Here is a 14135-nt window from a genome sequence, read left to right on the forward strand (position 1 = left end):
TATTTAGTTGCCAATTACACCCCCTCCTGCAACCATGTTTCACTAATAGCTACAACATATTTCCAGGTATCAATCTATGCTCTAAGCTCATCCACCTTTCTTACAATGCTCCTAGCATTAAAATATATGTATTTAAGAAACTCTCCACCTCTTACTCTCTGTTTATCCCTAACAGTGCAAACAACTTTATTATCTTTTTCTTCCTTCTCCGCTATATCTTCGGTCTGAGCGCTCCCCTTCTCTATCACCTGCCTATCCTCCCTCACACACTGTCTACTAGCTTTCTCTATTTGTGAACTAACCTCCTCTCCCCAGTCTCTTCAATTTGATTCCCACCCCCCCAACCATTCTAGTTTAAAGTCTCCCCAGTAGCCTTAGCAAATCTCCCCGCCAGGATATTGGTCCCCCAGGATTCAAGTGCAACCTATCCTTTTTGTATAGGTCACACCTGCCCCAAAAGAGGTCCCAATGATCCAGAAACTTGAATCCCTGCCCCCTGCTCCAATCCCTCGGCCACACATTTATCCTCCACCTCATTCCATTCCTACTCTCACTGTCACGTGGTACAGGCAGTTATCCTGAGATTACTACCTTTGGGGTCCTTCTTCTCAACTCCCTTCCTAACTCCCTATATTCTCCTTTCAGGATCTCTTCCCTTTTCCTACCTATGTCATTGGTACCTATATGTACCACGACCTCTGGTTCCTCACCCTCCCACTTCAGGATATCTTGGATGCGATGAGAAACATCCCAGACCCTGGCACCAGGGAGGCAAATTACCATCCGGGTCTCCTGACTGCGTCCACAGAATCACCTATCTGACCCCCTAACTATTGAGTCCCCTATTACTACTGCCTTCCTCTTCCTTTCCCTACCCTTCAGAGCTACAGGGCTGGACTCTGTGCTGGAGGCACGGCCACTGTTGCTTCCCGCAGGTAGGCTGTCCCCAACAGAACTTATTGTCAAGGGGTACAGCCACTGGGGTATTCTCTAGTACCTGACTCTTCCCCTTCCCTCTCCTAACCGTGACCCACTTGTCTGCATCCCGTGGCCCCGGTATGACCACCTGCCTGTAACTCTTCTCCATCAAGGTCATCGAGCTGCAGGTCCAGTTCCCTAATATGGTCCCTTAGGAGCTGCAGCTCAGTGCACCTGGCGCAGATGTGGACATCCAGGAGGCTAGGAGACTCCAGGACCTCCCACATCCGACACCAGGAACACCAACTGCCCTCACACTTCCCCTTTCCTCAAACAACAGGAAAAACTGAAAACTAAACCCATCTTGCCTCACCCGTTTCTGCCTAAGCCTGTTGAGCCAAAGCCCTAAAGCCTTCACTCTGCTCCCGGCCCACTCCGCTGCCCACTGGGTAAGGCTGTGTTCCTTTTAAATTTTCTGCGCTTCACTGCCTGACGTCACATGCCTGCGCAGTCCCTTCTCTCTTAACTCCGATGAAAAGAAGAAAAAAATCAAAATGGCTCCCGCTGCACTCCTGTTCTGATTCTCAGACTTCCTTCTCCAAATTAAACCCGAATCAGGATTTCTGTCCTTTTAACTCTTCCGTGCTTAACTGCCCGAAGTCACATGCCTGCGCAGTCCTGCCTCTTTTAACTCCGATGAGAAGAAAAAATCAAAATGGCTCCCGCCGCTCTCCCGTTCTGATTCTCCGACTTCCTTCTCCAAATTAAATACGTGAGTTGCTGGGCAGCATGGATTGTTGGGCCAGCAGGGCCTGTTCTGCGCTGTCTTTCTAAATAAAGATATTCCTGTCATAGAACATGCCTTCAAACTGCTCTGAAGAATGCCTCTAAAAAATCAACCATGAACATTAAAAGGATTTACTAGCTTTCCCATTTTATAATTGTTTGTGGGGCAAGGCCCTCATGAACCCTACAATTACAAGCAACATCGTTCCCTCTCCCACCTGCCTCACTTACCTGCTGACACCCACTTCATCTTCTTGCTTTTCAGGTAAACAATGAGCACCAATCCAAGTTTGTGTTCAAGGTGAAACTTGTCAAACATCTACTCATGCTGGGCAATTATTGAACAGCAGTGCTTAAAGCAATTTCCTCTTCACAGAAACGCTTCACATCAACAGAAATGAGGAACAAGGATGTAACATATCCATGGTCATTGCAATAGAAATGTCAACCATAATGGGCAGATACTTTGACTGCACTGTAGTGGCTTGCCTAGTGTTTGTATTTTACTGTACATATTACCAAAATCTGACAATGGTGTGCAGCATTTAAACTTCAATAAATATTGTTTTACCAAGTTACTATATGTTTACATAAATAATGTCTCTCAGCAGACCAGGTTCATTCACATCGTCTTTCAATTCAAATAAACATCAAACTCTTTTCTGAACATTTCTGGAAATCAATGGAACTTCCTTTCAGAGAATCCTCTGGCGTGGCCCTCCCCCTGTAGGTGAGGACATAATGCACATGCTTGAAGTCAATATTAGAGACAGGAAGTGTCTGAAATGTTGTCAGAATCACAGAGCATGGAAATGTGTGCTTCAGCCCAGTGGGTTTGCACTGACCATCAAGCACCCACTTACTCGCATTCCACTTTACTCCTCCCACATTCCCATCCATTCCTATCGTGTTTTACCACACTAAGGACAAATAAAGGGACGTGGGATGAAACGAGGGGGAAAGGAGCCACACAGCCAAAAGGAGAACGTACGAACTCCAAACACTGCACCAGTGGTCAGGGGTGAAACCAGGTCCTGGATAGATCCCGACCACCGGTGCTGCCCCTCCGCCTCTCTCCACATTCACTGCCTGGCCCACTGAACGTTCCCAGCATTTTGTGTTTTAACATTTGCCAGATCCAGCTGCTTATTTAGGCACAGGTTCTACCATCTGGCCACATTCCTCATCATGGGGAAGCATTCACTGACTCGCTTTGCTGCAGAAAACCAAGAGGCCCAAGCAGGTCAATATGTCACAGAATGATCAGGAAGATTGGGCTTCCTACCTTCTAGCAGGGAAGATTTGCGACAAAAAAGTAATCAAAATATTGTGCAGCATACCTTAACCATACTGGCTCACGTTAGCCCATTGTGTAAGAAATTCTGATAAATGGAACAATATCTACATTACCCAGGGGGATGAGATGAGGGCGGTTGCTCATTCATACAAGTGTGCAATAAAGTCACCGAGAAACCTCTATGGTACTAACTCGGGAAACTACTTGTTAGGGTGATTTTGGGGTTAGAACATATAGTAAAATATTCACTTTTAACATCAGACACCAATATTCAGATCTGAATATGGACTGTAGATTAAATTTACAATGCAGTCCTGGACAATGGATTCTGAAGAGCCATGAACCGCAGTTAATTGAAAAACCAAACAATACTGATTAACATTCATTTGGGTGTCTATAGTGTGGCTGCGAAGAGGGAGGTGTGAAAGCTAATTCAAAGGAAACATTTAGATATATTGTAAATGCAGAATTAGCCTTTGATCTTTAGTATATAACATTACATAGAATATTGGGTCAAACAGGCTTCTTCGTCTGAAAGGGCCTCGATATGATGCCTGCTGTGTCTCATTTTGTGGAATGAAAGACTACATTCCTACCAGCTACATCTCTCCGGAGACTTCGAAGGTTCATTTATTTTCAAAATACACAGTTCTCAAATTCTTCTCCAGGTAGCCACGAGCCCAAGAAAGAAAAGAACAACAGCATGATCACCAACCCCCAATACTCCCTTCCCCAAGCACAAAAATAAACAAAAACAGAACAGGCACATCGACCCCCACAAATTCCCCTTCCCCACACAAAAAAAGAGCAAGATCAGGTGAGAAACAGAATATAAAAAACTAAGACTGGAAAAGAAGTCTACCGTCCAAGTCCATATCCAAAACACAGAAAACCTGTGTAACATTCTCTGGACACATCAGCAGGCCCTCCCCTCTCCTGCAGTGAACGATTCCACCAGCGATCAGAAGGCAGTCTCCCCTCTCCAGCAGCAGAGCAATCACACCAGCGATCAAAAGACAGTCTCCCCTCACTGACGGCAGAGTGATTCCTCCCAGGCAAGCAGCCAATGCTTACCTTCTGCATTCACCTGGATATTTTGATCTCCCTTAGCAGACAATGGAAGCTTTAATCAGCGAAATTGAGTCGGTCATCGGCTTATGCCCAGTCTCAGAGCCTTCTCGCCACAAGGTTCATGCACACAGCCTCTGTCTCCTGAACTCCTCTCAGAGACCACAGAGCGCTGAAACAATCTCCAAACTGCAAATCATAGGCTCCAGCAGATCCAGAATCGCATTCAAGATGTAAAACAAATGTAAAATACATAAAAGAAATGGAATATATGGTTTCATGGTTTATCCAGAAGGCGTCGACCGTGGGAGCATTGCACACAGGTGCCATCTTGACCGGAAGCTGACGTTCTGACACCACTGACAGTTGGCCAGTTAGCTGTACACATGCTGTGTTAGGTCTCCAACAATGGAGAAAGCAAGGCTTTTTTTTCCTGAGTTGACATGAACTTCATTATTGCCACCCGTTGCTGACAGATAAGAAACAAGTCAGGTTTTTTTGTGTGGGAGACTTACTTGATCATGCAGGGTTGATTGATCATGCAGCTAGGAAAACTGGTAAGCTTGGAACAGTAGAAATGTGACTGATCCTCCTCAGGCAACCCTGAAAGTAATTCTCCTGGAACAGCAAGCTATGGTGCCGCATCAAGGGATAACCTTCCAATTTCATGCCAGTGACATTTCATTTGTGCTGTATCCCGCAGAGTAGGTTCACTGTCCATCCCGATAAGCTTCATTCCAGCCATTCAGTCCTTTTAGATATCGAGTTCTGCCTGTCTTTCTTTACCCCACATCCAGTCTGGATCCTTGGAATTCAAAGCCCTGGAAACATTAACGCTCAAAATTAGCACTGACTAATCCCAGAGAGAAACTCTCCTCCAGCCATTACTTCCCTATTTAGTACTCAGCAGCTTCTCAGTTCCAAAGTCTGCAACGTGAAGCAGTTTGAGAAGCGATGCAAATCATCATTAAAATGTGTCTGCTGCTAAGTGAATGCAGCCTTCCTCTCTTAGCTTCAACTTTACAGTTTTCCACTTTGCTACTAAGATACTTCAAATGTTCCCTCATGAACTCAGGGACAGTAGGAGATTGCGCTAAAGATTTTAAAAACCACAAATCCCAGACTAAAATTATTAATAAACAAGCATATAATTCCAATGCACCCATGTCAGAGTGACTCAGCATTTTTCCACCGGCACAGAAGGGCCTTGTCCTGTGCTGTAGTGTATTGTGACTTGCTGTTCTTCAGGAGGCCCCCATTCTCGGGTCCCCACAGACCTTGGTCCTCGGGGACTATTGACCTCCAACTTTGAAGTGCTGACTTGAACTCTGACCTTTGACTCCTTACCCTAACTCTTCACTTTATGCCCCTGTCCTCTCACTCCTCCCATCCTTGCCCCTATCCCTAACCTCTAACGGTGTGTCAGAATCAGCCCATCCCACAAATGTAGAGAGCAGATATGAAAATCTGTCGCCAGATTTTCTGAATCTTGCCTGGAATTTCTGTTACACATTTAAGGCAAATGGTGAAGTGTTTAACTGAAAGAAAAGGGCCTCAGACACCAAATTGAAAAGCACAAAAGCAAAAATGTAATCTTACCTTTCTTCCTCTGACGAAGTGGTAATGCGATCACTTGAGTCGAGTACGAGTTCTCCTAAGGGGATGTCTATGAGGGGGTGGTCTTCAGTTGGCTGAAAAGGGCAACCCAGGATCCACATACTTCTAAGATGCTGGGGTGGATTCCCTTAATGGAGAATACTTGTTAATGACTTTATTTAACATGGAGAGATTGATGCACCAAAAGCCACCACATGGTCCTTGTCAGATCGATGTCAGGAGTCCAGTGACGTGGAATGCAAGACAACCGGGATTCCTTCACTGCTGCAGCCTTCCTCCGGCCTTCACTGCCGTCATCATCTCCTGCCACCTCCACCATTATGGTCTTGGTTGGTTCACACTTTCTCTGGAATCTCCCCCTTGACCTTGGGTGACCCTGACAGGAGCTAAGCTTCAGATAGCTAAACTCCAGATGGCATCGCTCCTGGGTACTCAGGAACCCACAAGCCTCTCCACCACGACAAGGTGACGATACTTAGGAGAAATCCTCTGGAGTGAATGACATCAGCAGCTCCTGAACCGAGATGAACACACCAGGGAGGCAGGTTTCCCGGTGCAAGGGCTGGCAGATCTCATATGGTGGCAGAATATACTGTCAGGCTTGCCACCAGAAACTACCAGTGAGTTTGGGGTCCCACATGTTTGTGGGAATGCTTAGTATTCCCAAACACACTTGTACTTATGCAGTTTGCCATGGGGCCTTGGACACCTACCTGTGCATTAGTGCACCTGCCTACATTTTACTTTACTGTGGGCTGTGACTTAGTGTCTACCCAATAAATGGTGCAGTGGAAAGCAGGAGAGAGATGCCCTGTATATCACACTGAAACACAGTATTACACAGCATTACTCACAAGTTAGACACTTGGGTATTTTTAACTGTGGCAGAGAACTAGATAATCCAATGATAGATCTGAGATGATCGCGATTCCAACATGATTTGCTTCTGGGTGTGCTTTGACCTACGTAAAGACAGGCAGTTAGGATGACAGTAAAAGGTAACAGATGGGTGCTTGGAGGAGTGTGGAGAAATTCCATTTTTTAAATGCCCTAAATTGTACTGTGGAAGCTTGGTGTAGCACACTCCTAAAATAGTTTCAGCCCAATGCCACAAGTGGGAAAGTTTGGATCTGCCTTTTCTCTTTCTCACGGTGGAAAGATTAATGGGAGAAACTAAAGGAGAAAGGGAGGGAGTGCAAAAACCAAGGAAGGCAAGAGCAGATTGATAGCGGGCTTCAGAGCAGGCAATTTAATAGCTGGGACCTACTGTTAGGTCTCCAGTGCCACACTGTCCAAGGGAAATTTAACCTCTCACTGAATGCGATCAATAGCCATAGTTGAAATCCTATTTACTTTGCCAGCCACTGCTTTCAGCTTACAAACAAACGAGCAGGCAGACATAATCTGTGAGGTAGCAGAAATGTATTTAATTTACCACCTGCTGGTTGTAACTCTAATACAGAATAGTGTTCGTCACTAACTAGATTTTTTCAAGCATTGTTTCTCTTAAATATCAATTTCCTGATACAAATAGTACAGTCCTCAGCAAGTCTATTTAATAAGAGAATTCTTTCGCAGTCATTTGATGAAGATGGGGCTCTCTCTTCCTTTGCAACGCTTTCTCCGGGGCTGAACGACGTCTTCATCATCCTCGTCTGAATCAAGGTTGGCCTTCGTGCGCTCAGAGTCGGATTTGGAGAGCGGCAGCGGTGGGAATAACCTATCGGGAAACAGTGTCAGGAGCCTTGTCTCAAAGTACTGCTCCAAGGCTCTTCCAGCGTGGGCGACTTCAGAATCAGGCTGCAAACAGAACGGAAGCAAGGCTCACATACTCTGCTTGACATTTGTCAGAGGCAACAGACATCTTAAGACTTACAGCTGCAGCAGGTTCTAGTTTGTTGAGGGAAAGAGGGGATGTGGATCTCATTAGGTCACCCAGCAGCTGAGCACAAAGAGTAGGATGGAAAGTAAAACAAGGCAGAGCGGCGAGGGACGAGGCACATCGTGTTCAAGTTATGAGTGAATAATCTGGGTGAGCTCAAATCATATCATGGCAATGGGGATTTAACTTTTAACTCTATAGTGCAAAAGAATTAAACCAAAAATGCTGCAGTACAAGTTCAGGTTAGAGCATGACGTGAAGAGTAACTCACAGCCAACCCTCCAGCATCTACAAGTCAGAGGTCAGCAAGAAAATTGGAATCTTTTACACATGACTGGATGAGTGCAGTTCCAGCAACGTGCACAAAGCTCAAGCAGCATCCAAGACAGAGGAACCTGCAAGGGCCACACAGCCAGGGTGTGTCGTAGCTGCAGCATGCAGTACTTGCAAGGCATACTCCAGCAACTTGCTGGGACTTCTCTGAACTCACCATCAGCTGGAGACAGCTGTTGGAGGTACAGGAGACTACCATCCCTTCAACTTTGACCTGGTAATATATTGCCATTCGGGTCAAAATGCAGAGTACCTTCACTACATGGACTGCGGGGTCCAATGAAGGAATTCACCCCAGAACAATGAGTGATGGGGAGTAAGTGATGGCCTTATCAGTGATAAATTTGAAGTCCATGATGGAAGCGGGGATTGAAAAAAGCACAGCCAAGTTTAGGAAAGTCAGTCATGTGCATAAATCAAGGGTAGGAGGAGGCAGTAATGGAATGAGCTACAATTAAACCTGATGCCCCATAAAATGTACTTCCAGCCAGACCTGATTGTACTGGCTTCACTCAGAGGCTGTAACCAAAGTTAGCAGGCCTTGGGCATTGAAGCACAACTCAACTGAGATTGAGGGAATGCTACACTGTTGGAGATCCCACCTGACTCTGTAAGTTGGATTAGGTGCTTCAGCAGGTGACTCAAAGGAAATTAGATATTCAGAAAACTTTTCGGATTCTATACTTCCTGTATCACGAGATGCAATTCTGAATGTTAAATATTTTTTTATTATTGCTAACCACTTATGTCAAGGTCTATAGTGGTACAACCAAACACTTAAGGTGATTGTCTGTTGCACTAAATAAGCATTTGGTCATTTTTTGTTTTGTCAGTGTTAGAGCCGTAGGATAATGCAAGTTTTGGAGTTTATCTCAGTTTCTGATATAAAGCAAGTGATGCAGAGTTTCACACTGGAGCACACCTCGACATACACTCACACTCACTCACACACACTCACACTCTGGTAGACTATCAGATGCACAGGGCATTGACCCAGCACAGTCTGGAAAGTAAAGTGTGACAACTATGCTCTACTGTTAGTTGTCAGTGGGTTACTTTTCAATAGTTCCAGTGCTTCCATTTGATAGTGCCCCTTACCTCATTGAATTCCTCACAGTTCCTGAAGATGAGCCTGATATCTGCCACAAAGTCCTCAGCTCTCTGATAGTGCTGTGCATGTTGCCGCTGCAGTTTAATCTTCACAGTGCACATGTCCATTGGTTTCTTTATAATCTTGTAGTAGTCAGGAACCTGTAAACAACGTGCAGCTGCTCTAAGTATCCAAGAACTCCAAGGCAACACTGGGTGTGTGGGACTGAGTAGCAAACCAGACAGGGCAAAAGCTCAGGTATTACGACTGATGTACACAAGCTGAATTCAACACCTTTGGTGCAACACACACTCAATGCTGAAGGAAGGTGAAGCAGTATCTATAGAGGGAAATGAACAGCACTCTTCCTTTCCAGTCCTGATGAAAGGTCTCAGCCCAAACATTAACTGTTTATTGTTTATTTCCCTCCACAGATGCTCTGTGTGTGTGTGTGTGTGTGTGTGTGTGTGTGTGTGTGTGTGTGTGATTGTGTGTGTGTGTGTGTGTGTGTGTGTGTGTGAGAGAGTGAGAGTGAGAGTGTGTGTGTGTGTGTGTGTGTTTGAGAGAGAGTGAGTGTGTGTGTGTGAGAGAGAGTGAGAGAGAGAGTGTGTGTGTGTGTGTGTGTGTGTGTGTGTGTGTGTCTGTGTGTGTGTGTGCTCGTTCCTCCAAGTTTCCAACACTGCAGTATCTCTTGTGTCTCGCTAACTCTGGAAACTGGTGTTCAGGAAAGACCTTTGAGAAAAGGGGAGTACCACCCTATTGTTTGAGGCATACAGCACAGAAACAGGCCCTTTGGCCCACCAATCCTACACCAACACCTTTGATTAACCCCACGTCCTCAAATTCCACCATCCACCTAAATCATTAGTGACCAAACCACACAACTTTGGGAAACAGAAACACCCAGATAAATCCACACAGCGACAGAACGAACGAGCAAACTCCACACAGACAGCAGCAGAGGTCAAGAGTGAACCCATACTGCTGGACAAACAAGGCAGCAATTTCACCTGGTGCCACTTTAGATACAACTTCAGTCCCACCCACTGAGCCCATTATCTTCAATACAGAAAGTTTTCAAAAAAGCTTTGGTGAACTCACTCAGAGCATTCCCTCTTTGCCCTCACTACAACAAGATGACCAAACCATTGGACACCACTGATCCCTGGTGTTGACAGACCACATTAGGCATGACCCTGAAGCCCAGTGGTCTGATCACCTGCCTCACAGTCGCCGAATGACTCGCTGAGTGTAATACTGGGCAACGAACGTGCACACGGTAACTCGGTCGCGAGAGGACATATACTTACAACTGAAGCGGGAACTGGTTCTTGAAAGGCAACACTCATTTCATCACAGTACATGGAGAGCAGCAGGTTCTCACATTTCTGTTAAAAAAAACATACATGTCACTTGCCAAAGGAAAGACTGAGTAAGCTCACTCCTGTTCTCAGTGATATCTTTCTGCAGCCCTCCCAGGAATGAGGCAGATCATCAGGTACCATCACCAACCCTTAACCCTTTAACACACTGGTTCAATGCTTGGCATTTCATCAACATGCCCCCCACTCCTCTTCACCGCTCATTATCGATGCCACTTCAAGAGACCCAGTCAGTATGACTGCAGGGTTCTTACTGAGCCAACACCTACAGACATCCTTTCTGTCCGCAGCGTCCTTGCTCACTGCTTGGGTTATCCCTGCATCCACACCACTGGTAAAACAGAGATCACTGGTCCTGTAAAATACCTTAATAGAAACATAGAAAAGCCGAGCAGTGAACAAGGACATTGCAAAGTGTTCGAACATAACACTCTAACATACTGTTAGAACACCAGGAGTGGAAGCCAGGACTGTACAGTGACATAAGCATCGTGCAAAAGTCTTAGGCACATATATGCAGCTAGACTTTTGCACAGTACCTCATAAATGTTACGTGTTGTACTGTACTGCTGCTACAAAAAAAAAACTGATGACATACGGAGTGATGATAACCCTGATTCTGATAAGGGTCTCTAGTGTGGACTGAGAGTGGGAAGCGGACAGAGAGGGGAATCATGGTTGGGGAAAAAGGGGAGAGTGAAGGGAGTGGGAAGCACTAGAGAGAGATTCTGTAATGAACAAACCAATTGTTTGGAATCAGATAGCCTTTCCTGGTGTCTCTGGGCTGGCTATGTCTGTACCTGTGCTAACCCTACTCCTGGCACACCTCTGCCAACTGTCCCACACCCCCTTCCAAACTGCTCCACCCTCACCATTCCCAACACCCTTTGCTCCCACCAGATTTACAAACTTGCTCTCCATTCTACATTGGCAAATACAGTTCTGTGCAAAAGCAGTAAGGAACCTTAGCTATATATGTGTGCCTCAGACTTTTGCACAGTACTGTAGCTAACTGCGCTGTTGTCACATAATACCACATTCGCGGGTTCGATCCTGACTTCATGTGGTGTGTGCCTGTCTCTGCATGTCTGTGTCTGTCTGTCTGGGTGCAAGTGCACTCGCAGGTTCCCCCGACGAATATGCAGATACTCCGGTTTCCCTCATATCCCAAAGGCTTTGGGATTTGCCAACTAATCATGCAATGGACATCGTCTTAGTTTCACAAGTGAGTGGTAGAATCTATAAGGAGTTGATAGAATTTATAGAGAATAAAATGGGAGGGAGTTTCCTCTCATGAGAGAACCTGGTTTTTTTATACATGGATGCTTGCACATAAAGGAAAACAATGCTTCAGTTTGCCTCATTTGGCACCTCTCTCAGTACAGCTTCCCCTCAGCACTGCACTGGACTGTCAACTTCGATAGTGTTTGGGGTTTTAAGTGGGACCTTAACACACTATCTTCCAGAATAAAGCCAAATCAGGCACATTTAACACCTACAAACAATTTTCATCTCAGCAGCATTAGTGGCTCATGATGGACCTGTTGTAAATGCTCCTGCTAACATCCATTGCTGCCCCACTCCTAGTTTTTGACAGGGTACTGTTTCCGCTGGAAGTGCAGGCTCTGCAATACATACATACCCTCTGATCAACCGGGGGCATCTCTGGAGCTCCACCCCCTTTCCGCTTCTCACCCGCCTGCCACTGCTCGTCACAGTCATACACCACCTCGGGGTTCATGGGGTCACGGCAAAATGTACAGATCCACTCGCCACTGAAGGAAACAAACAAACATATTCAGCAATCATTTGTTAAGTTGATGGAGAAGATTCTGAGAGGCAGGATTTATGAACATTTGGAGAGGTATAATATGATTAGGAATAGTCAGCATGGCTTTGTCAAAGGCAGGCCGTGCCTTACAAGACTGATTGAATTTTTTGAGGATGTGACTAAACACATTGATGAAGGTAGAGCAGTAGATGTAGCGTATATGGATTTCAGCAAGGCATTTGACAAGGTACCCCATGCAAGGCTTATTGAGAAAGTAAGGAGGCATGGGGTCCAAGGGGACATTGCTTTGTGGATCCAGAACTGGCTTGCCCACAGAAGGCAAAGAGTGGTTGTACACGGATCATATTCTGCATGGAGGTCCAGTGGTGTGCCTCAGGGATCTGTTCTGGGACCCTTACTCTTCGTGATTTTTATAAATGACCTGGATGAGGAAGTGGAGAAATGGGTTAGTAAATTTGCTGATGACACAAAGGTTGGAGGTGTTGTGGATAGTGTGGAGGGCTGTCAGAGGTTACAGCTGGACATTGATAGGATGCAAAACTGGGCTGAGAAATGACAGATGGAGTTCAACCCACTTAAGTGTGAGGTGGTTCATTTTGCTAGGTCAAATATGATGGCAGAATATAGTATTAATAGTAAGACTCTTGGCAGTGTGGAGGATCAGAGGGATCTTGGGGTCCAAGTCCATAGGACACCCAAAGCCACTGTGCAGGTTGACACTGTGGTTAAGAAAGCATATGGTGCATTGGCCTTCATCAATCGTGAGATTGAGCTTAGGAGCAGAGGAGTAATGTTGCAGCTATGTAGGACCCTGGTCAAACTCCACTTGGAGTACTGTGCTCAGTTCTGGTCGCCTCACTACAGGAAGGATGTGGAAACCATAGAAAGGGTGCAGATGAGATTTACAAGGATGTTGCCTGGATTGGGGAGCATGCCTTATGAAAATAGGTTGAGTGAACTCGGACTTTTTTCCTTGGAACGACGGAGGATGAGAGGTGATCTGATAGAGGTGTATAAGATGATGAGAGGCATTGATCGTGTGGATTGTCAGTCTTTTTCCCAGGGCTGAAATGGCTAGTATGAGAGGGCACAGTTTTAAGGTGCTTGGAAATAGGTAGAGAGGAGATGTCATGGGTACATCTTCTTATGCAGAGAGTGGTGAGTGCGCGGAATGGGCTGCCGGTGACGGCGGTGGAGGTGGATACGATAGGGTCTTTTAAGAGACTCTTGGATAGGTACATGGAGCTCTGAAAATTAGAGGGCTATGGGTAACCACAGGTAATTTCTAAGGTAAGTACATGTTCCGCACAGCTTTGTGGGCCGAAGGGCCTGTATTGTGCTGTAGGTTTTCTATGTTTCAATAGGCAGGATATTTGTGTGGGTATCCTAGAACAGCGGCCACATGACAGACAGAATGGAAACACAGAAAAAGAAGGCAAGCCACCACTATTGAGGACATCTTCAAAAGCAATGCCTCCAAAAGGCAGTATCTATCATTAAACACCCCCACCCCCCAGTACGTGCCCTCTTCTCTTTTAAAATTGTACACTGGGTGTTTGACAATCATTGTTGTGTAGGTTTTCTCGTGAATTCCATTGTGTTTCTTTGCTTTGTGGCTGCCTGCAATTAGATGAATCTTAAGGTTGTATACAGTATATGCACTTTGATATTAAATGTACTTTGAACTCTTCTCATTGCTGCCATAAGGGAGGAGGTACAGGAAGGAGCCTGCAAACACATATACAATGTTCTAGGAACAGCTTCTTCTACTCCACCATCAGATTTCTGAACAGATAATGAACCCACGAACACTACCTCAGTAATGTTCCTCACTTATTTAACTTCATTGTGTACAGTACTGTGCAAACGTCCTAGGCACATATATTTAGCGAGGGTGCCAAAGACTTTTGCACAGCAGCGTATTTGTCAACAAGGAGCAGAGAACAAGTTTGTAAATCTGGCGGGAGCAC

General features: G+C 45.6%; 2 protein-coding genes across 3 annotated transcripts in view; one reads left to right on the top strand and one right to left on the bottom strand.

The window, feature by feature from the left end:
• LOC140734027 (uncharacterized) overlaps positions 1 to 2249 on the top strand; it is a 184067-nt gene extending 181818 nt beyond the window's left edge. The window contains exon 56 of the mRNA XM_073057607.1: positions 1970 to 2249. Coding sequence (XP_072913708.1) covers positions 1970 to 1980 — 11 coding nt within the window. The 3' untranslated portion in view covers positions 1981 to 2249. The remainder of the gene's footprint in view (positions 1 to 1969) is intronic.
• A 4842-nt stretch (positions 2250 to 7091) lies between these two features.
• The window catches only part of LOC140734686 (transcription intermediary factor 1-alpha-like), a 170998-nt gene continuing 163954 nt past the window's right edge, over positions 7092 to 14135 (bottom strand). For both annotated transcript variants that reach the window (XM_073058983.1, XM_073058984.1), the window contains 4 exons: positions 12016 to 12148; positions 10302 to 10379; positions 9000 to 9152; positions 7092 to 7486 (listed from right to left, as the gene is read on the bottom strand). In XM_073058983.1, coding sequence (XP_072915084.1) covers positions 7265 to 7486; positions 9000 to 9152; positions 10302 to 10379; positions 12016 to 12148 — 586 coding nt within the window. In that variant the 3' untranslated portion in view covers positions 7092 to 7264. The remainder of the gene's footprint in view (positions 7487 to 8999; positions 9153 to 10301; positions 10380 to 12015; positions 12149 to 14135) is intronic.

Source organism: Hemitrygon akajei, chromosome 10 (assembly GCF_048418815.1).
Source record: "Hemitrygon akajei chromosome 10, sHemAka1.3, whole genome shotgun sequence".
NCBI lineage: Eukaryota > Metazoa > Chordata > Chondrichthyes > Myliobatiformes > Dasyatidae > Hemitrygon > Hemitrygon akajei.